This window comes from Zeus faber (genome assembly GCF_960531495.2).
Source record: "Zeus faber genome assembly, chromosome: 20".
NCBI classification, from domain to species: Eukaryota; Metazoa; Chordata; class Actinopteri; order Zeiformes; family Zeidae; genus Zeus; species Zeus faber.
The window spans coordinates 23,035,302-23,055,841 of record NC_137207.1 but is presented as its reverse complement, the minus strand read 5'-3'; the positions used below and the strand labels follow the sequence as shown (position 1 = coordinate 23,055,841).

The 20,540-nt window shown below is 47.2% G+C and overlaps 2 protein-coding genes across 2 annotated transcripts; both read left to right on the top strand.

The window, feature by feature from the left end:
- Positions 1-562: 562 nt before the first annotated feature.
- Positions 563-10,981, top strand: LOC307245396 (guanine nucleotide-binding protein subunit alpha-13-like; the record flags this gene model as incomplete). The annotated part of the gene is made up of 5 exons (XM_080020963.1): positions 563-860; positions 1,983-2,209; positions 7,499-7,549; positions 8,807-9,007; positions 10,610-10,981. The coding sequence occupies exons 1-5, from the start codon at positions 578-580 to the stop codon at positions 10,979-10,981; spliced, it is 1,134 nt and encodes a 377-aa protein (XP_079877089.1). The 5' UTR covers positions 563-577.
- Positions 10,982-13,256: 2,275 nt separating this feature from the next.
- On the top strand, positions 13,257-20,495 carry LOC307245303 (uncharacterized protein). Its single transcript, XM_080020796.1, has 5 exons — positions 13,257-13,559; positions 13,710-14,897; positions 15,006-15,116; positions 15,212-15,328; positions 15,441-20,495. The coding sequence occupies exons 1-5, from the start codon at positions 13,550-13,552 to the stop codon at positions 15,467-15,469; spliced, it is 1,455 nt and encodes a 484-aa protein (XP_079876922.1). The 5' UTR covers positions 13,257-13,549; the 3' UTR covers positions 15,470-20,495.
- Positions 20,496-20,540: the final 45 nt, after the last annotated feature.

Sequence of the window (20,540 nt, the reverse complement as noted above, 5' to 3'; positions counted from 1 at the left end):
TGTCCCCTCGTTGAGCGTGACCATTGCAATCGCAATTCCAAGTGACAACACGGACGGAGATCGCCCCGAGCCGTGCTCGCCGACGTGACGGGAACGCGGGCCGCACGCACTTCCCTTTGCGTGGGTTCAAACGAGAACACCCCGGCGCCCACCTTCAATTTGAACGACTTTGTAGTTGTTGCACCGTGTTGTGTCACCATGTCTTGTGGCTTGCAGAGTTGACACGCTTTCCAAACAAACGCGCAAGTTCCGCGAGCCACCGTGTCTCCCAGAACAGCGCCAACATGAAGCACATTTGGCGCGGGGAGGTGGGCGGTGGGCGGCGGGCGCCGGGACCGGGACGACGGGCCTGGGAGGAACCAGATTCCCCGAGTTTGGCCCGAACGCCCCACGAGTCCCGCGTCGCCCCGAGCTTCCTGGTTTTAGGGAGAAAGGGGCGTGGCCGGATCTCGGTCTGGCCGCGCTTCCGCCCCCCCCCCCCTCCCTCGTGAACGCGCTCCCCCTCGTCGCGAACGCGCCCCCCCCCCCCCCTCGTCGTGAACGCGCGCCGATCCGTATCGATGAAGTTTGCGCGAACATGGCGGATTTCCTGCCGTCCAGATCCATGCTCAAAGTTTGTTTGCCCGTGTGCCTGCTGAACAACGGCGAGGTGGAGCAGCTGCGGCGCTCCAAGGAGATCGACAGATGCCTTTCGCGGGAGAAGACCTTCGTGAAGCGGCTGGTGAAGATCCTGCTGCTGGGCGCCGGCGAGAGCGGCAAGTCGACCTTCCTGAAGCAGATGCGGATCATCCACGGCCAGGACTTCGACCAGGCGGCCCGCGAGGATTTCAGAGCCACTATCTACAGCAACGTTATCAAAGGTGAGGGAGGGAGGGAGGGAGGGAGGGAGGGAAAGAAAGAAGGAAGGAAGGAAGGAGGGAAGGAAGGAAGGAGGGAGGGAGGGGAAGCAGCGCACAGAACCGTCTCCCGGGTCCCCGCGGGGACGGAGCCCTGTAGAGACGTCGCAGTTGCTATAGAATCGCCTGGTCGCGATTAGTTGAGCGCGTCGCATCGTTAAACTCCCCCAGTCGCTGTGTTGCGTGTGTTTTTTTCCCCCCCAAATTGAAGGGGGGAGGAGGGGAGTAAACCCAGGTTGTAAATGCTGGAAAAAATAAAAATAAAATCAAATGTGAATTAGATGAGTTTCCATCAGCTGACTTGACGTCTCTGCCTTGTTGTTTACGTTCTAATCTCCAAAGCCAGCAACAGGTAGACGCGGATTGTTAACACGTTTAATGTTATGCCACCATAATATTGACATAAAATGAACTTTTAAGAAAAGGACAACTAAGTCGTTCATCGCAATTCCTGGTGTGGCGTCGCTGCTCCCATGCCCGGGGCCGCCCTGAGTGCCCCACATCTGTCCAGCAGCAGCGGGCGGCGGTTGGACACGATGTAAACAGCCCTCATCTGCAGCAGACACGCCCATGCGCACACCCTGGCGATGGGATCGTCTTCTTTACTCTCCCCGTTGATTGTCCGGCCGGGCTTTACGCTCCCCGCTGGGGCAGGGCCACTGGCGAGGCCGGTTCATTTCATACACAATGGCAATTCAAAGGGCTTAACACGAGGCGGAGGGGATTATGAAGATTGTGGAGGTTATGGAAAAGCGGAGGGAAAAAAACTGTAAGCTTTGAAATAAGACGCCAAAATCAGTCAGGACGACATAAAAGTTAAAAGTGCGGTTTAAAATCACCCCAGAACCCATTTCAGTATCTCAGGCTCCCCTCTTTGGATGGCTTTGGGAACGCCTTCACAGCGTGTTGGCCGCCCGAGAAATAAAATCAGCCCGAAACACCTAGAATCCCCCCCCCCCCCCCCCCAAAGGCCTTCAACATCCCATAGTAAAAACAAACAGTGCCTAATACCCGGAGGGAAAGCAGCTTGTGTGGCAGTATTCCTCTAATGGCCCTCTTGATCCGACCCATCGGGACCTCCTCCAGGTATTCGCGTGTTGGTGGACGCCAGGGAGAAGCTGCACATCCCGTGGGGTTGCCCGGACAACAAGCAGCACGGCGACACCCTGATGGCCTTCGACACGCGCTCGGCCAAGATGGCGAGCGGTCTGGTGGAGATGTCGGTCTTCCTGAGCTACCTGCCCTCCATCAAGGCCTTGTGGGCCGACTCGGGGATCCAGAACGCCTACGACCGCCGACGGGAGTTCCAGCTGGTCAGTCCCCCCAACCCAGCAGACCAACACACACACACACACACACACACACACACACACACACACACACACACACACACACTAAAAAGCGGTTGCCCAGTTGCCCGGGGCAACTCGTTTTGGGTCGTGGTCAACCATCTTGTGCAGTCCGGTTAACCCCGTTTCCACTTTTCATTTGTCAAAATCGAAATAATATGTCCAATGCGCGCCAAGGAAATTTCGTTTTAGCCTGGATTATGATTAAATAGGACCGTTATAACTCACTGGCAAAATGGCAAAAATTGGGCACCCATTTTGTCGGTCCTCGCCACCAACAGTTGATGCACGGTGGCCAATTCGGCAGCCACTTCTAAATGTTGGTGTCGGGCCCTGGATACAACCGTCCATAGCAGGTATTCTGACAAGACTCTTGTTTAGTTGGTTAGATTTGCTTGTTTAGGTTTCATTCAGTTCTCTCTGTTGAATACGTCACATCCTGTGTGTGTGTGTGTGTGTGTGTGTGTGTGTGTGTGTGTGTGTGTGTGTGTGTGTGTGTGTGTGTGTGTGTGTGTGTGTGTGTGTGTGTGTGCGCGTGCCAAGGCATTGGTAAATCCACCGGTTCTTAACCGTAGCTGTGAAAAGGACCCTTTCACAGACAAAACGTGATTTGTGGTTTCCAACTGTTGCCGAGGTTGATGAAACCACCAGGGACTGATTCTGAACCAACGGGTGGAACATCACATCCCCAGCTCCACATTTTGGTGGGGTTTGGTTTTTGGTTGTGATTGGCTGTGGTCGTCTGGGGGAGTTGCCGTTTCCTCTGGCTCTGGATTGATCTTAGTTTGTTGGCTTTTCGGTCTTGGTGTATTTTGGGTTTCTACCACCCAAAGGCCTAATAAGCCGTTTGTGCAAATTGAAAGTGAAAGTGGATTTCCTGTGTTTCTCCCCTATCTCCTATCACCTCCTCTCATAATCTCTCACTTGCTCGCTCTCTTTCTCTCTCTCCCCCCCCCCCCCCCCCCCCTGTTGAGCCCTTAGACATGTGACTTAGTCAGCTTCCTGTTTACACCTCGCCTCATGTCTGGTTTGTCAGCAGGCGTCTTTTAAGCACGCTAACTTTTTCCCGAGAACACCGGTGTTGGGCGGGCTGGTTTCCCTAGTAAGCGCGGGGAAACCCGCCGTGCCCCCGAGGACGGACCCCGGTTCCCAAGCCCCCCCCCGCAGGCCCGCCGGGATGGAACGGGGGAATCGGGGTCGCGGTCGAGTCTTGGTCTCTGGGCGCCGGGCGACAGGGGGCGTTCTGCAGACGGTGCTGGGGCGTGAGGGCCCCGCGCTGCTTCAAGTTGCATTCAGCCACAGAGGAAGGGAGGATATAGAAAACCCTTCTGTTGCGTAAGGCTCGAGTCTGGTCAATGCTGTTTTGTCCCGCATCCCTCCCCCCCTCTCACTCACACACACACACACACACACACACACACACACACACACACACACACACACACACACACACACACACACACACACACACACACACACACGGCTTGGGATTGTTGTGCATACAGTCTGTGGAATAAGCGATCGCAGTTGGAATGTTGATCTGCAGTTAAACAGCTTTGTGCTTACAAACACAAGCGTCGGTCTCCCACTCAGCGATCCTCCCAGAAAAACACACTCCCCGCCTGTCAGAGGCACACACACACACACACACACACACACACACACACACACACACACACACACACACACACACACACACACACACACACACAGGCACAAGCGAAACCCCCACAGTGCTCTGACATGGACAGGGATGTGATTCTTCTTCTTCTTCTTCTTCTTCTTCTTCTCCTTCTGCTGCTTCATGTCAAAACGAGAGACTCTGTGCTCTGTCCAGCCCGAGGGCCCCGTGGTCCCCGGAGCCGCTCACCTTCAGGTTCAGGTTCAACACTCAAACAATCATCGATATACCTCATTAATCCCGCCGTATGTTTTCTGGCCTCCTCCGTCTTTTATGACTGCAATAAATAACTCAAAGAGGTCCCCGGCCGACGTCGCCGCCGAAATTTTGGTCTGAACACGGCCGCTCATCTGCTTTCCTCTGGGTTTTTTTTAACCGGGTCCTTGAGGTGCTTAAAATTGAAGGACTTGGGGTACCGTGAAAATAATAGCCTGAAGTGCTTGAAAAGTCCTTGGGGAAAGAAAAGACGGGATCATTGAAAAACTGTGATATTCCCCCTCGTTTCCTTATTCAAATAGTAACATAATAATTAAAAGAAAAAAATTTCCAGGATGGCTTTTACGACATGGGTGATGCAGGGAAATTTACATATGATGCAGCATGGCTGGAAATACACACTCATAATAGTAGATGACAATGAGATGAAACATAGATACTGTATATAGATGTATATACTAATACAAAGACTAAGATGATATTCTATTTTAATTCATAAAGATAACATTGAAAATTGCTTATAATTATTTTGCGGGAGGTCCTTGAAAATTGAAACAGTGGCGCTTAAAAAAAAAAAAAAAAAAGTGTGTGTGAAAGTTGGCGGTTTTTGTCTTTTGGGCGTTGAGATTGATGTCGTGCCGCGCAGATCGTCAGGCGTTGACGTTCAGTGCGATCATGACATCACAAACACTAGAGGCTGATGCACAGAGCGACGGAATGAAACCACACGCGCGTGCGCTCGCTCGCCCGCCCGCCGCACTAGGACGAGTACAAAGTTCAGCCAAGTCTACGTCATTGAAACCGCACACAGCAGCTCACCGCTCTGGGCCTTTTTTTTTTTTTGTGTGTGTGTGTTTTGTTTGTTTTTGGTTTTGTTTCGCCGAGCCCCCTCCGTGTGCCGGGCGGATCCTCTATCCGTCGCCTGACTGCTCTGTGTTTGTACGACTCGTTTTGGAATCGTGTTGGACCCGTTCGCAGATGCGAGGGATCCGTTCTGGTGAGGGTCGTAGCGTTTGGCAACAATAGTCAGGAAAAATGGAGAATAAAAAAAATAAAAATGAGAGGGTGAAGTAAAAATAATAAAATGGTCAGATTTATACAAATAGCCCCAAAAACACACAAAATACAGTCATAAATTAAAAATAATACATGAAATGCGATTCTATGCAGGGGATGAATTATTGTTATGATATAAATATGAATTCTACGTACTTACTGGATTATTACGTATGTACAGTGTAATAACAGTGTTATTGCACGTATTATTATTTAGTTTAGGTGAGAATCATGTGTTTCCATATCCACATTGTTCTGTCTTGCCACGAACAGGCAGGGCCAGAGCCGTTTCTGCTTTCTGTTCTCCTTTTTTTTTTTCTTTTTTTTGGGGGGGGGGGTTTTTTCATGCCATTAAGGATTTCAAAATCAAATCAGTAAAAAAGATGAGTTGTCAGATAGTGGTGAGCTCACATTCAGTCTCCGGGACGGTTCGGGGGAGATTTTTTGTTTTTGTGTCTCCGGCTCAGAAACCTTAGTGTGTTCTGCTCCTCCCTGGTGTAACCTTACATACACACACAAACACACAAACACACAAACACACACACACGCGCACGCGCGCGCACAGGTTTTTCAGGTTGGGCGAGATTTCTAAAGATCACAAGGTAAAGTGCACAACTCAGGTTTCTTTTGGGGGTGGGGATTCTAGGGGATAAAAGAAAAATGTTCGCCATAGTGAAATCCCGGGGAGGACTTGGCATCAAGGTCGTGTGTGTGTGTGTGTGTGTGTGTGTGTGTGTGTGTGTGTGTGTGTGTGTGTGTGTGTGTGTGTGTGTGTGTGTGTGTGTGTGTGTGTGTGTGTGTGTGTGTGTGTGTGTGTGTGTGTGTGATTGTCAGGGTGTGTTTTTTTGTGTGTGTATGTGTGTGTGTGTGTGTGAGAGAGAGATATTGTCAGAGTGTGTGTTTTGCATTTGTGTGTTTGCCAGATTGTGTGTGTGTCAGAGTGTTTTGTGTGTGTGTGTTTTTTGCATAGAGAGAGAGAGAGGGAGACATTGTCAGGGTGTGTGTGCGTTACCTCTGCGATGCTCATTTGCAAAACAAATAGATGAAAATGTGCAATGTGCACATAACACTGAATGGGGTTGTGTTCTGACACAGGGAGATCCATTTGGTGTTCTCATAGATGGTCCTTTTCATCTTTCTGTAAGAAAATGTCAGAAAGTAAAATCTGTAAGGTACACAAATACCCTATACAAACACACACACACACACGCAGATAAAGGAATGCATCCCGGTCGTAGCGGCGTCGTGTCTGGACTCGCGCTTGCTGCTCAGGAACGCCATTAGAACAATCTAGTAAAGGTAATGTGTGTGTGTGTGTGTGTGTGTGTGTGTGTGTGTGTGTGTGTGTGTGTGTGTGTGTGTGTGTGTGTGTGTGTGTGTGTGTGTGTGTGTGTGTGTGTGTGTGTGTGTGTGTGTGTGTGTGTGTGTGAGAGATTTTGTACACAAAATGTAATCTGTGCAATAAGTCCCAGGTCCTGCAGCCACACACAGAGGGCCTTGAGAAACATTGATTTTGCACGTGATGGACACATTGTGGCTTTCCTTTGAAAAAACCCCAAATAACTTCTTCTATTCTTTATAAATGATGGCATAGAGACTCTGTTTGTTTTTTTATTTGATAGTTCTGTATATAAATGAGTGCGTGGCCCACACTCTGGAGCTGTGTTCCAGTGATACTGTCGTCCCCTGGTGCTTGAAATAAATCTGAATCCACCATCCAGAGTTTCCCCACGAGGGTTAATACAGTTTAATCTCATCCAGGGTTCTTACTGGTTCCTTGGGGTACTTGAAGTGCTTGAAATCCAATTAGTGGGATGCCTTGAAGAAAATTGCCCCTTTTGTGCTGAAGTGCTTGAAAAAACACAATCATTGAAAACCTGTGATATTGTAATATTCCCCCTGGTTTTGTTATTGAACATTTTTTCCAGGATTGTTTTCACCACGTAGATGATGCAGGGAAATGTACATTTAATCCAGCACGGTTGGAAATAGACACTTATAATAGTCACATCACGCGGAAAATGTATTATGTTTGTTTTGCCTGAAGTCAAGGCACGCATTAAAAACAACAAGGATTGACCAAGGGCTGAACAACGAATAAACATGTAGAATAAAAGCATAACAGACAATAAAGAGTGAAAAAGTGCTTGAGCAAGAAGTTAAAAAATAGTGCTTAAAGTCCTTGAAAGTCCTTGGATTTCATTTTGTGATGGCAAATAAACCCTCCTTATCTTATCCGGCCCACACATGATGAAGATGGAACTAACATCATCCTCTCTCTCTCTCTCTCTCGCTCGCAGGGTGAATCAGTGAAGTTTTTCCTGGACAACGTCGAGAAGCTAAGAGACCCGGTAAGATGCTTTTTGTTGATGGGGGGGGGGTTTGTTATTGTTTTTTTTGTTTGGTAGCGCCGCTGTGCAGAGATCATCATTAATATTAAAACACGTCTAGACTTCCCAGAGGCGGCGCGGCGCCCATCCAAAAGCTCCAGAACGCTGTATGTTCTTGTCCCACACAGGAGACACTTTGATCATTTAGTAAACATTCCTGCCCACTCATCCATTGTTATCAATGCCCATCTTACTGTCCCGTTCAGTATATCATCGATATTTATATTTTACAGCCATACCAGCAACCGTCCTGCCACCAGCCCCCTGCCACACTCTGTTTCAGAATCAGAACCAGGCTTTATTGGCCAAGGACGCTAACACAAGGAGTTTGACGCCAGTTCTCAATGGCTCTTCGTACTTGCAGATCAGCAGTAAAGCAAAATTTGAGAAAGATATTTACATGAAACTATGTACATTATGTATATAATCTTGCAGACTAACTCTGTCCTAGATGCTGTCTGTATGCCCAGCATACAGACAGCACAAGTTTTAAAAAAATAAAAATAAATTGATAAACTATGTACATAAAGCATATAAAATATAAACATGAAAATATAAACATTAAAATACTTTTTTTTTTTTTGTGTGGCAAGAGTGCACTGAACAGAGGCTGCCATCCTGCTTGGTCATTTCACTGAACTCATCCTGTGAAAAAAAAATCCCATGTAGTTTATGCTGTATATTGTCGTATATATGGCTATTTTAGTTTCTCTATTTGGCAATTTTTGCATATTTGCTTTTCTTTGGGGGGGGGGGGGGTTAAGACTGTGACTTTTTTTTAATGGTAATTGTTATCAAATGCACCACTCCTCACCACGACAAATTCCTTGTGTTTGGAAAATGATGGCTCAATAAACTGAGTCTAATTCTTCTACTTATTACTGAAAATGGTGCTGGTATCACAACAACAGTGTCATCACCAAGGAAGTTGTTTGCCCAAAAAGTACATAGAATATAATAGAATTAGTACATAGAAATTATTCATATTTATAATTTATACTCCCAACAATAATTTTGTATATTTTTATATATCTATTAGTATAGTATAATCCGCTATTTGTATATATTTATTAAAATTCTATTGTATGTTGTTGTTTTTTTCATTAAATGCTAATCGTCTGTAGTGAAACGCACTGAACCTCACCAGAACAAATTCCTAATCTCTCTCTGGTTCTCTCTCTCTCTCTCTCTCTCTCTCCCACTCCCTCCCTCCTCCAGAACTACATCCCCACGCAGCAGGACATCCTGCTCGCCCGCAAGCCGACCAAGGGGATCCACGAGTACGACTTTGAGATCAAGAACGTCCCCTTCAAGATGGTGGACGTCGGGGGCCAGCGGTCGGAGCGGCGGCGCTGGTTCGAGTGCTTCGACTCCGTCACCTCCATCCTCTTCCTCGTCTCTTCGTCCGAATATGACCAGGTGGCGGCACGTTCCGGCCGAGCGGCTCGTACGCGCGCGTATGCGCTCCACGGCGTGATACGGCGGAGTTATCAGTTGGAGTGTGAATACTCGTAACGATAAGCAGCTATCTAACACTCTGTCTATAGACACAAACTGGAGGCAGAAACGTAATAAAGCAAACCCAACATCACCCAACTGGACCAGTATCTGGTTGGAAGTGTTATAGGTCAACTGCCGAAGGCAACACGTGCTGTTAAACTGTCATCGAGACCCAGCTCTTGTCAACACAAATATTGAAATGACGCCAAAAAAAAGAAGAAAGAGAAAACGGTCACAGACCGACTCCAAACAACTGAATTACAACCCTATATTCAAATAGACACAAAAGATTAAAAAAATAAAAATAAAAAGTCTGGCCGTAGTGTCGACTCTCCAAAACCATAACAGTATATGGGTAAATGACAAATATGTTTTTTTAAAGGGGAGTAAAAAAAATGACATGCATTTGTAGTTCTTTTTTTACAATTTTGTAAAATAAATACCTATTTTGTTTATTCACGTCATGGGCGCTGGAATAGAGGGGACACCGGGATTTTTTGTCCTCCCCACTACTATGGAAAATGTTTTTTTTGCGAGAACGTCTAAGCCAGGTAATACGGTAATGGAACGCTGGCGATGACGTCTAAAGCCGATCAATGTGCTTTTGTTTTACGTTTATTTAATTGTGTTCAGTTTCCTTATAAAAGGTTTCCATAAACAAATGAAGCACCAGAACCGTTGATTCACGTTGTTCTAAAGTTGAAAGACTTTGATTTTTATTTTATTTTTTACATAATCTGTTAATATGTTAGAAGTGTCAGGCGGTACAACCGTGAATAAAGCCTGGTCGGCTTTTTCAGTCTAAAACAGGACATTTTAAGACTTAAAAAAAAAAAAAAACTATCACAGGGAACGGCCATGTCTCAAAAATTTGGCGAAATTATGAATTAAAACTTATTGCTGTGGTTGATTTCTTGTTTAGTCTGTTTAGCCGTTGTCTTTCGGGGGTTTTTAATGTTAGCAATTTATTATATGATGGAAAAAAAATGTTTTTGTTTTATGGGCCAATGCCACGGCGCGCTTTTTTTTTTTTTTTTCTGGATCAATTATCACTGAAATAAACTAGATATGAAGACAGACGTGAAACAGAAAGAATCACCATAACCATACGTTCAATTTGAAACCACTTTTGTTTTGTGGCTTTAAAGTCTCAGAATGTCATGTTTTAGGGAGTGAAAAGGTCGAGAAGCATTTCAACCTAATAGACAGACGGGAATAATGGATGTAAGTGGATATTCTGATTGGACAGTAATTGAGTCGTTTGGAGTTTGGTACCGTTTTCTCTTTGTGCCATGTTGGTTTTTCATATTTGTGTTGACGTAAATGGGCCCCGGTTTGGTGTTTGCATGTGCTTGTGTGTTTTTACAGTTGGCTTTGAAGTAAATGGGGCGCACGTTTTCTACCCCCCTCATGACGCTTTCATCCAACTTGGCTTGTTTTGCTTTTGAAATAACTTGTCACTGTTGACGTAAAATCCAACTATTAAAATGCCGATATTTAACCCTTTAACTCCTCTCCCAGGTGCTGATGGAGGACCGGCAGACGAACCGGCTCCGCGAGTCGCTCAACATCTTCGAGACCATCGTCAACAACCGGGTCTTCGTCAACGTCTCCATCATCCTCTTCCTGAACAAGACGGACCTGCTGGAGGAGAAGGTGAAGAGCGTGCCGCTCAGGGACTACTTCACCGACTACACCGGGCCCGAGCACAGCCTGCGGGACGTGCAGGCCTTCATGGTGGAGTGCTTCCGGGCCAAGCGCCGCGACGCCAGCCAGAAGCCGCTCTACCACCACTTCACCACCGCCATCAACACCGAGAACATCCGGCTGGTGTTCCGAGACGTCAAGGACACCATCCTGCACGACAACCTCAAGCAGCTCATGCTCCAATGACCGCACGTGCAGAGGGAGGGAGGGAGTGAGGGAGGGAGGGAGGCAGGCAGGGGAGGGAGAAGGAGGACCTACATGAGAGCACGCCCGCTGCCCCGCCGGGGGAGGGGGGTCTCGCAGGAGACGTCGGGGGGGAATGTCGCCGTTCCTCCCCTGTTGCTTTTATCTTCCTTTTTTACTCTGTTTTGAAGAGTCGGCCGTCTTGTTTGTCCAGGTTGGGGACGGGGGCCAGCGGGTGGAGAGGTTGGGGTGGCGAAAACAGGAGAGACCGGATGATGACGAGGACTGACATCAGACCCCGCCCCGCCCCGCCCCCACCCCGCCCCGCCGGCCGCCGTCTTTCCTGCTCCACAGCGACCTGGGAGCTGCCACACAGCGTTCTCCATGGCTACTTAAACACTGGTGTGTGTGTGTGTGTGTGTGTGTGTGTGTGTGTGTGTGTGTGTGTGTGTGTGTGTGTGTGTGTGTGTGTGTGTGTGTGTGTGTGTGTGTGTGTGTGTGTGTGTGTGTGTGTGTGTGTGTGTGTGTGTGTGCACGCCTCCTATTTCTCCATGAGTTTAAGTAAAGCACTCTGCAGCATTTACTTCAGAATTTTTTTTGTTTGTTTTTTTTCCCTCATGTTTTTTTTTTGTTTTTGTTTTTTGGGGGTTTTTTTGGGGGGGGGTTGCTTTTTATTTTTGCCCATAAAGTGAGAAATCACACACACACACATAGAAACACACACATTAGTGAGGTGTGACGGAACACTTGCTCTCTCAGGGTTGAATGGAAACCACTGTCTGTGATAGCGCCGTTGTTGTTTTGGCTTTTCCAAGTGAACAAGCTAACCCTCATCTGTGTGGCAAGGCCCAGCCAGGCTGCATGGAGTTTATATAGTTAGAGTAATATTAATATTATATTGTGTCGAGCTGAAGATTTTGGCCCATCCTTCGTCGTTGCACCTCACCATCATCCCCTTTTGTCGTCTCAGAAAGGGACCCATCTGCCCCCTTTCCCGAAATGATGAATGTCTATGTGAATAGATGTACAGAGATCCGCTCTACTTGTAGATCCCCGCCCAGAATATACTGTAACCCATACTGTTTTAGTGCCATTAACATGTATCCTGTCATGTGTGAATTGGAGTTTTGGCATTACCTTCTTGGGGCATTTCTCTCTCTCTCTCTCTCTCTCTCTCTCAAAAAAAAAAAAAGTGCCGACGCTTCCGTTCCGTGTGTCGTGCGCCTGGAGACCGGTCCTTCTAAACGGCGTCTTTGGGCGCAGAGAAAACCGCGAGGAAAAAGGAAATGAAGGCGGACACGGGTAACCGTGTGCGTTGTTCGACGAACACTTTCGGTTGGCGACGCCCTTTGCCTTCTGCCCAACCACCCCGGTGCCTTGCCGCGAGACCGTTCGAGCCGGCGGTCAAGTCGTTTCCCCGCCGCCCACCGCCCTCCACATCCGAACAAGCAGCTGCTATAAGCTTCACTGCGCTTCCACTCCCAGCCGTGTACATACTGTAATCTGTCACCGTGTAAATACACCTCGAGTTTGTCGCCTCCTGTGTAAATGGCTGTCGAGATAGTGCCTTTAAATTGCCGTTCTGAACGCATCTAAAAAAATCACTGACTTTCCAATGAAGATAATCTTTGATTTAGCCGTCGGGTTATTGATTTTTTATTTTTATTTTTTGTTTGTTTGTTTTGGTTTTGTCGGCGATACTAGTTTCATGTCCTCAGTGTCCGTTCCTGTGCCATTCTAACCATATCAATAAAATACACTTTTCTAATGACAAGAGCGACGTCTCCATTCATTCATTCATTTCAAAAGCAGGTGTTTCATTGCTGGGGTAGGGGTGGGGGGGGGTGGTACTTTGTGGTTCTTTGCTTTCAGAATAACCACATTCAAATCAAAGCAGTCGCCTGGTATGACGCTTGGTACATTGGTCAAGATAAAAACGACTTTTTTCTTTTCCTATTCTTCTTGGGTTGCGTCCGTGCTGTTCGGACGGGAAGCAGGACGCGCCTCCGACGCCTCGTCCCGCGGGAGCGGTCTGCGGCCTTGCGCAGCGTTGATTGGCTGGAGCAGCCACCCAGCCCACGTCGTCGACCACGCCCACCCGGAACTGCGACCCCCCCCCCCCCCCAAGGGGCGCAGCTCGTGGCGTTCAGCGCGGTCCCGTTGTGCTCAGCGCGGAAAGTTTCGAAGTGGCCCGCGGTACACGCCGGTGTCGATTTGCACAACTTCTTAAACGCAACTTGGGAAGCGATTGTACGTTTTGACGTTGTTGTGGGGTTTTTTGTTTTTTTTTTTGGTTATCCTTTTTCAGTCAGGCTTTCTTTCACGCTACCTAAAAAGGTCCGAGTGCAACAGCGTGGCGCTGATCCGATGTTTCCAAACGACAGCATTTCAGCGTAATAATAATAATAATAATAATAATATAAATAACACGGCAGTCAAACCGCATTGAAAAAAAAAATTCTGATAATTTTGTTGTCAGACGCCAGAGGAATCAATATTATAAAATTATCATAACATAAAGTTTTAGTTTTGCTTTCAGTTGTGATTGGATGAGTCGCCGCCAGGTGGAAAATGAGCCCAGGTGAGTAGAAGCAACTGCCTTGACGTTTATAGACAGCGGCCAAATAATGTGCAGGGAGTTTATCATTCATACTTCTGTTTCCATGCAACCTGTTAACGCAGGCCTGTCAGATGCTCTCTTAAGATGCCTGTGTCATGTTGCTCTCCCCAGAGGTCTGCCCCTTCTGCGGGAGGCCTTTCAAGCGGCTGAAGAGCCACCTGCCCCACTGCAAGGCGGCGAATGAGCGCTCCCCGCCGGCGCCGGGGGCCCGACACGAACCCAGCAAGGCACCGCCGATGGCGGGCGCGCCGACGGGGGAGAGCGGGAGAGAGGCGGGCTTATCCGCTCCCTCTCCGCCCGCCTCCGTGTCGAAGCCCAAAGGGAAAGGCGCCCGGTCCTCGACGGAGGCGGTCAGACGGGGGCCCCCAGAGGCTACCTCATCGGACCCGCTCCTGGACCCCGGCGGCCTGGCAGGAGACCCCAGAAGCCGGGACAATTTAGAGAAGGATTCCCAAATAAATCGTTCTGCCCTTCTTCCCACTGATGCCAAGCCCAAGGGCGCCTCGAAAGCCAAGCGCGCGCCGAGTGAAACGAAAGCACAGTCACCCTCGCCGACCCGAGTGTCCGGTGGCTCTCGGGATTCTGGTGGACAGGGCGTCGGGGATGTCGCAAGACCCAGTGGAAGGGCGCTTCGGCAGGACCTCGTGGGAAAACGTGACGACCGATCCGAGAAGGAGGGGATATGGGGCGGCCACCAGGGCAGGGTCACCCTCCAGGGTGTGAAGGCCTCCTTGGGCAGACACGGCACCGGCAAGCCGAGTGCATTGGAGCGGCGGGAAACCGCGACCACGGAAGATCCACCCGGTGAAAACCAAATCAGAGGACCGTTCAGTCAGGGTCAGACGCCGAATGGACGGGGATACGGCCCAAACCCATCGTCGGCACCGGTTTCTCAGGCGAAGCAGGTACCCGGGAACGCTTCTCACGCCCTGGAAGGGTTGGCCGAGTTCCAACAGCCCCTTCTTTTACCACGCCAGAATGAGGTTTCACCTCGGCCCGTTCCGACCCCCTCACCCTCACCACAGACCCCGTTTCATTGCTCCACCCCGCCACCCCTCGGTAGCACAGACACGAATAGGGAGGGAGGCGTCACAATGGACGCCCACCGGGTGGAACTCCTCTTGGCGACTCATAGAAGTCGCTCCGCTGACGGGACGCCGCCCCGTGTCTCTCTGTCGCCCTCGCTCACCTGCCCGTGTCCTTCCTGTCCCCTCGACCTGTCGGCCAAAAAGGAGAACGGCGGGGCGCACGGGAGGTGGACAGCGGAGAGGCCAGAGCTCCGTTTCCGGAAACCGGGCGGTAAAAAAGTCCCTTATCATTAAAGTATTCAAGAGAGACGCAGGGCGAAAGGAAGTTGGTATTTGGGGGGGGGGTTTTGTGTGCGTTACGCCTGTGTGTACGTTGCAGGTGCCCTGACGGATCGGAGTCTCGGACGGGTGACGCTTCGGGAGCTGCCGGAATGGCTGGCCGTCAGAACCCCCGGCGGGCTGGGGCAGGCCGTGGACATGCTGCAAGGAGGTCAGCGCGCACGGAGACACGTCCAAGTCCGATGAAACCGCCGCAAACGGCGCGTTCTATGTTAACCCGTCTGGTTTTTCGATCCCCACATCAAGGCTGGCGGTGGTATTACAGGAAGTACATTGACGTCAGGAAGGGGGGCGTGGGCGGCGTGGGCATGCTGCTGGTGGGGTACTGCGTCCTGAGCTACGCGTGGAGTTACCCTCATATAAGTAAGTGTATCTGCGCGGCCTTCCAGAGCAAACCTCATCCGCCGGGGCTCATCATGCAGAATACATTGTCAGTCCGCTCCGAAGGAACTGACGAGCGCTGGTTCTCTTCCAGGGCGTGACTGCTGGAGGAAGTATCACTGAGCTCTGAGGGAAGTGCGTAAAGTACGGCTGCTTGAGGGAAGTGCAACTCTCAACTGCTCGAGGTGGTCGCTTGACAACTAGTCATACCCTTTACATGAACTATGCAAATTAAATTGTTGGAATACCCATTTGAGATATTGAAACTAGTTTATTTTGGTATATGTCTAACGCTCGGATGGATAAATGAGGAAATGAACAAGACTTTAGTGATTTATATACACATATATTCTTGTGTCTTTGATTTGATCCAACCGCATAAATGAAAGGAACCTTTAAGTAACAGTGAAGGCCGTAACCTATTTAAATGAAATATGTTGTCATAATAGAATGTGAAGTGCGTTGTATGTTGATGTATTCACACCGCAATGGTTTATCTTAAGTTACTTTATTACACGGTTTTGTGACTTATTGTTTGTGAAAGAAGGATTATAGCTATGCAAAATAACTGAATGTTTTTACTTGTTTCCCATTAACAGTTAAGTTAACTCGCTTTATAAAGTTTTTGGTGACAAGCAAAGCTTTCGCTTCGTGGTCCAAGTCTTCTCTCCACTAGGTGTCGCTGTTGTATATGTTTACCTGCACTTACCCTAATCAAAGGACTAATGAAATAGTTTGCCGTGTTTTTATAGATACAGTGGGAGAACAAGTATTTGATACACAACCGATTTTGCAGGTTTTCCCACTTACAAAGCGTGTAGAGGTCTGTCAATTTTATCACAGGTACACTTCAACTGTGAAAGACTGAATCTAAAAAAAATCCAGAAAATCACATTGTATGATTTTTAAGTAATTCATTTGCATTTTATTGCATGTAATAAGTATTTTATACACCAGAAAAACAGAACCTAATATTTGGTACAGAAACCTTTGTTTGCAATTACAGAGATCAGACGTTTCCTTTTAGTCCTTTACCAGGTTTGCACACACTGCAGCAGGGATTTTGGCCCACTCCTCCATACAGATCTTCTCCAGATCCTTCAGGTTTCGAGGCTGTCGCTGGGCAACACAGACTTTCAGCTCCCTCCAACGATTTTCTGTTGGGTTCAGGTCTGGAGACTGGCTAGGCCACTCCAGGACCTTGAGATGCTTCTTACGGAGCCCTTCGTTCCTATGCTCCTTTGTTGCCCTGGCTGTGTGTTTCGGGTCGTTGTCATGCTGGAAGACCCAGCCACGCCCCATCTTCAATGCTCTTATTGAGGGAAGAAGGTTGTTGGCCAAGATCTCGCGATACATGGCCCCTTCCATCCTCCCCTCAATACGGTGAGTCGTCCTGTCCCCTTTCAGAAAAGCATCCCCAAAGAATGATGTTTCCACCTCCATGCTTCACGGTTGGGATGGTGTTCTTGGGGTTTTACTCATAATCTTCTTCCTCCTAACATGCCGAGTTTAAACCAAAAAGCTCTATTTTGGTCTCATCAGACCACATGACCTTCTCCCATTCCTCCTCTGGATCATCCAGTTGGTCATTGGCAAACTTCAGACGGGCCTGGATGTGCGCTGGCTTGAGCAGAGGGACCCTGCGTGCGCTGCAGGATTTTAATCCATGGCGGCGTAGTGTGTTACTTCTGGTTTTCTTGGATACTGTGGTCCCAGCTCTCTTCAGGTCATTGTCCAGGTCCTGCCCTGTAGTTCTGGGCTGATCCCTCACCTTTCTTATGATCATTGAGGCTCCACGAGGTGAGATCTTGCATGGAGCCCCAGACCGAGGGAGATTGGCTGTCATCTTGAACTTCTTCCATTTTCTAATAATTGCGCCAACAGTTGTTGCCTTTTCACCAAGCTGCTTGCCTATTGTCCTGTAGTCCATCCCAGCCTTGTGCAGGTCTACAATTTTGTCCCTGATGTCCTGATGCCCATTGTGGAGAGTCTGATTGATCGAGTGTTGACAGGTGTCTTTTATACAGGTAACAAGTTGAAAGAGGTACAGTTAATACAGGTAATGAGCGGAGAATGGGAGGGCTTCTTAAAGAAAAACGAACAGGTCTGTGAGAGCCGGAATTCTTACTGGTTGGTAGGTGATCAAATACTTATTTCATGCGATAAAATGCAAATTAATTATTTAAAAAAAAAAAAATCATACAATTTGATTTTCTGGATTTTTGTTTTAGATTCCGTCTTTCACAGTTGAAGTGTACCTATGATAAAAATGACAGACCTCTACATGCTTTGTAAGTAGGAAAACCTGCAAAATCGGCAGTGAATCAAATACTTGTTCTCCCCACTGTATTTACTTCCTTTTTGCAGTTACTGGTCTTCGTATCGATGGGTTGTTCAAACACGTTTTAAAATAACAGATTTGGGTTCTGTGGCAGACGTCCCATCTCGATCCTGCTGTTAGTACTGAGAAATGCAATCGAAAATGCATTTGGATTATTCCTGCCACAAAACAATGTGTAAGAGGTAGACAAGTGTTGGGAGTATTTGGTCTCATGTTTAAAAATGCGTTATATGATGTATGAACACCCAACTGAAGCGTAATATACACTGAAGTGCTATTTTCACTGGACTATATTCTGATTGTACTCAAAAATAAATTTATTATTGACTTTCTTTGCTGCTGTAGTGAACACACATTAGCTACGAATGAAGAACTGACATTTTCTTGACGCCACTTCTTAGCCAACATAATAAAAAATAACTTTCCATTGTTTTTTTTGTTGTTTTTTTACATTCTTTTTTTCCCCCCTCTCTCTCTCTCTCTCTCCTTACAAAAATTATAAATATTTTGTTTCACTTTTCATTTTTATACAAAACAAATATACAAATCAGGTGAGACATACCAAAACAAAAACAGCATTGAATATGGGAGCAAAAATAAACAATTAAAACAAATTTTCCTTTTCTCAACAGGGAAAGCACAGTAAGTTACGACCAGGCCCTCACACGCCCATGATCAGACACAAACATACAGCCAAATCTACACACAGGGTTCTTAAAATCCTCACTTTACTCTCAATGTGCAATTTAATAATAAACGTACTCCCGTGGGGGGGGGGGGGGGCATTCGGGTCGTATTTGGTCACTACCACTTCTGAACAAGCACGGAAATGCACCGTATCAAAATCTCAAGCCCATCTGCAGTGTTCCATTTCAGCCAAATGACTCATGAGGGCTAAAGGTACGGGAAGCAGATGCAGGTTTTGGGAGCAACCTAGTGTGTATGTGGGTCTAGGAGGGCTGTGCTGGCCCCTGGCACTCTGGAAACGACAACAGAAAGATTCCTTCTCTCTTCCTCCTGAAAGGCCTCTACTTTGCACCAATTGACGTTAAGAGCTTTTTCTTTTTTTTTTTTTTGCGGACCAAGAGCCTCAATATTTGGCACCACACCAGGGGACTTTACTGTTGGGTTGTTCACCCTTTCTACGAAAAAAAATACAAATTATTAAGCGCACATTTAACACATTTAAAATGATCACAAATAATCATCAAAATTAAATAATTTGTATGCAACAACCTACACTTGAACTTAACAAGGGACCACATTCGCAAAAAAATAAAAATAAAACCTTCCCAAACTACTGCTCGGAATGTCGGCAGAAAGAAAATCTGCTCCTTCGTCAAGACTTCGGGTCTCTGTATCGCTGTTACACCGATACAGACACCTGGAGATAAGAGACAAGGCCTCCCTGTCCCAAATTCATTTTGGTTGAGCTGCTGAGAGGAATCGAGGATGACAGAGGTGGAGCGTAGAAATGTACAAAAGGAGGACGAGGCCTTGATAAGAATGCATCCTGGGTGACCGAGGCAACATTTGGGAATGTTGCGAACACACACACACACACATACCAAGAGGGGGGGAAAAAGTCTTACATTACATCTCTAAAAATGAAGGAATAAAAATCGTGAAAAAAAAAAAAGATAAACACATCGTAACATATATTCCTCAATCTGAGGATTTAGCTCCCCGTACACAAACACTTGAAATTGAGTAATGTCTTATTATGAATGTATGCTGTATAAGTTATTTGACAACTGTGTAGTGTTTGTGCAGGGGCTCACATACCTTTAAGGTACAAAAGAAAATACCAGATAAAATATAGTAACTGAAGGACAATGAATGGTTGGTTACAGTGGAGTACTGTAGAACCCTAATATACGTGGCAATATCAATATTTTATTCTTGTGGCCGGAAGCAGTTCTGGCAGGCCAAACAGGCCAAACTCATTTGGTTATATTTCAGCCATGTCCGATGGCAAACGTCCTCAGTTCTTGCGACACATAAAAAAAATAAAATTAAAAAAAAACGTTCAAACTGTGTAATTATCTACGCAAACATGTGCTGAATTAATTAATCCGAAAACACTGGGACTCTATCAAGCTTATCTAATACGAGATAAAAAAAAAAAAAAATGGAAACCAAGAGTTCCATCTTTGAGGAGCTAAAACACACTGCAACGGAGAAAAAAAGCTGTGTGTGTGTGTGTGTGTGTGATGTGCATGTTCGTAATGCCATTCGAAAGGTTAAAGTTCTACGTCGAAAAAAAGGCTTCTTCATGTAAACATCTCAGGCACAGAGTCGTCACGTTCCCCTTTCCTGGTTCTCCCTGGTCAGCATAGTTAGTGGGGGGCAATGGACTGGCACAATATGTGAAGGTGTGTGTGTGTGTGTGTGTGTGTGTGTGTGAAGGGAAGATAACCCTCACAACCTAGGTTACAATGGTGCTTGATTCCGGACAGACCCTAATGGCTGCGAGCTTCCGATAAAATATTTTACATTTCACCCTTCAGGTCAGGAATTTCACGTACTCCCAAATCTGGCACTGTAAAATAAGTTGACGACTCCTACCTCAAGTACAATCTGTACAACCCCCGCCCCCTCCGGCGGTCTGCTACATTAGATGATATGATAGTTCACGTCTAGATAATCAACTTGCTTTCAAGTCCCTCAAAGAAATATTACCTTCTCTTCACACAGCCGTGAGCGGAGTACGCCGGTTTTACTACTGCGAACAGTAAAGTGACAAATGGAAAAACAAAACAAAACCAAAAAAAAAAAAAAACACAAAAAAAATAAAACAAGCAATGCCTCGGCAGGTGGGCGCGGGGAAAGGCTCCGGAGGCTCCGGAGGCT

What these genes read in the sequence shown, in the direction of transcription:
- LOC307245303 (XM_080020796.1), top strand. An exon ending in CGTGGACATGCTGCAAGGAG is followed by an intron (nt 15,117 to 15,211) that starts GTCAGCGCGCAC and finishes CCCCACATCAAG; the next exon opens with GCTGGCGGTGGTATTACAGG. An exon ending in GTGGAGTTACCCTCATATAA is followed by an intron (nt 15,329 to 15,440) that starts GTAAGTGTATCT and finishes GTTCTCTTCCAG; the next exon opens with GGCGTGACTGCTGGAGGAAG.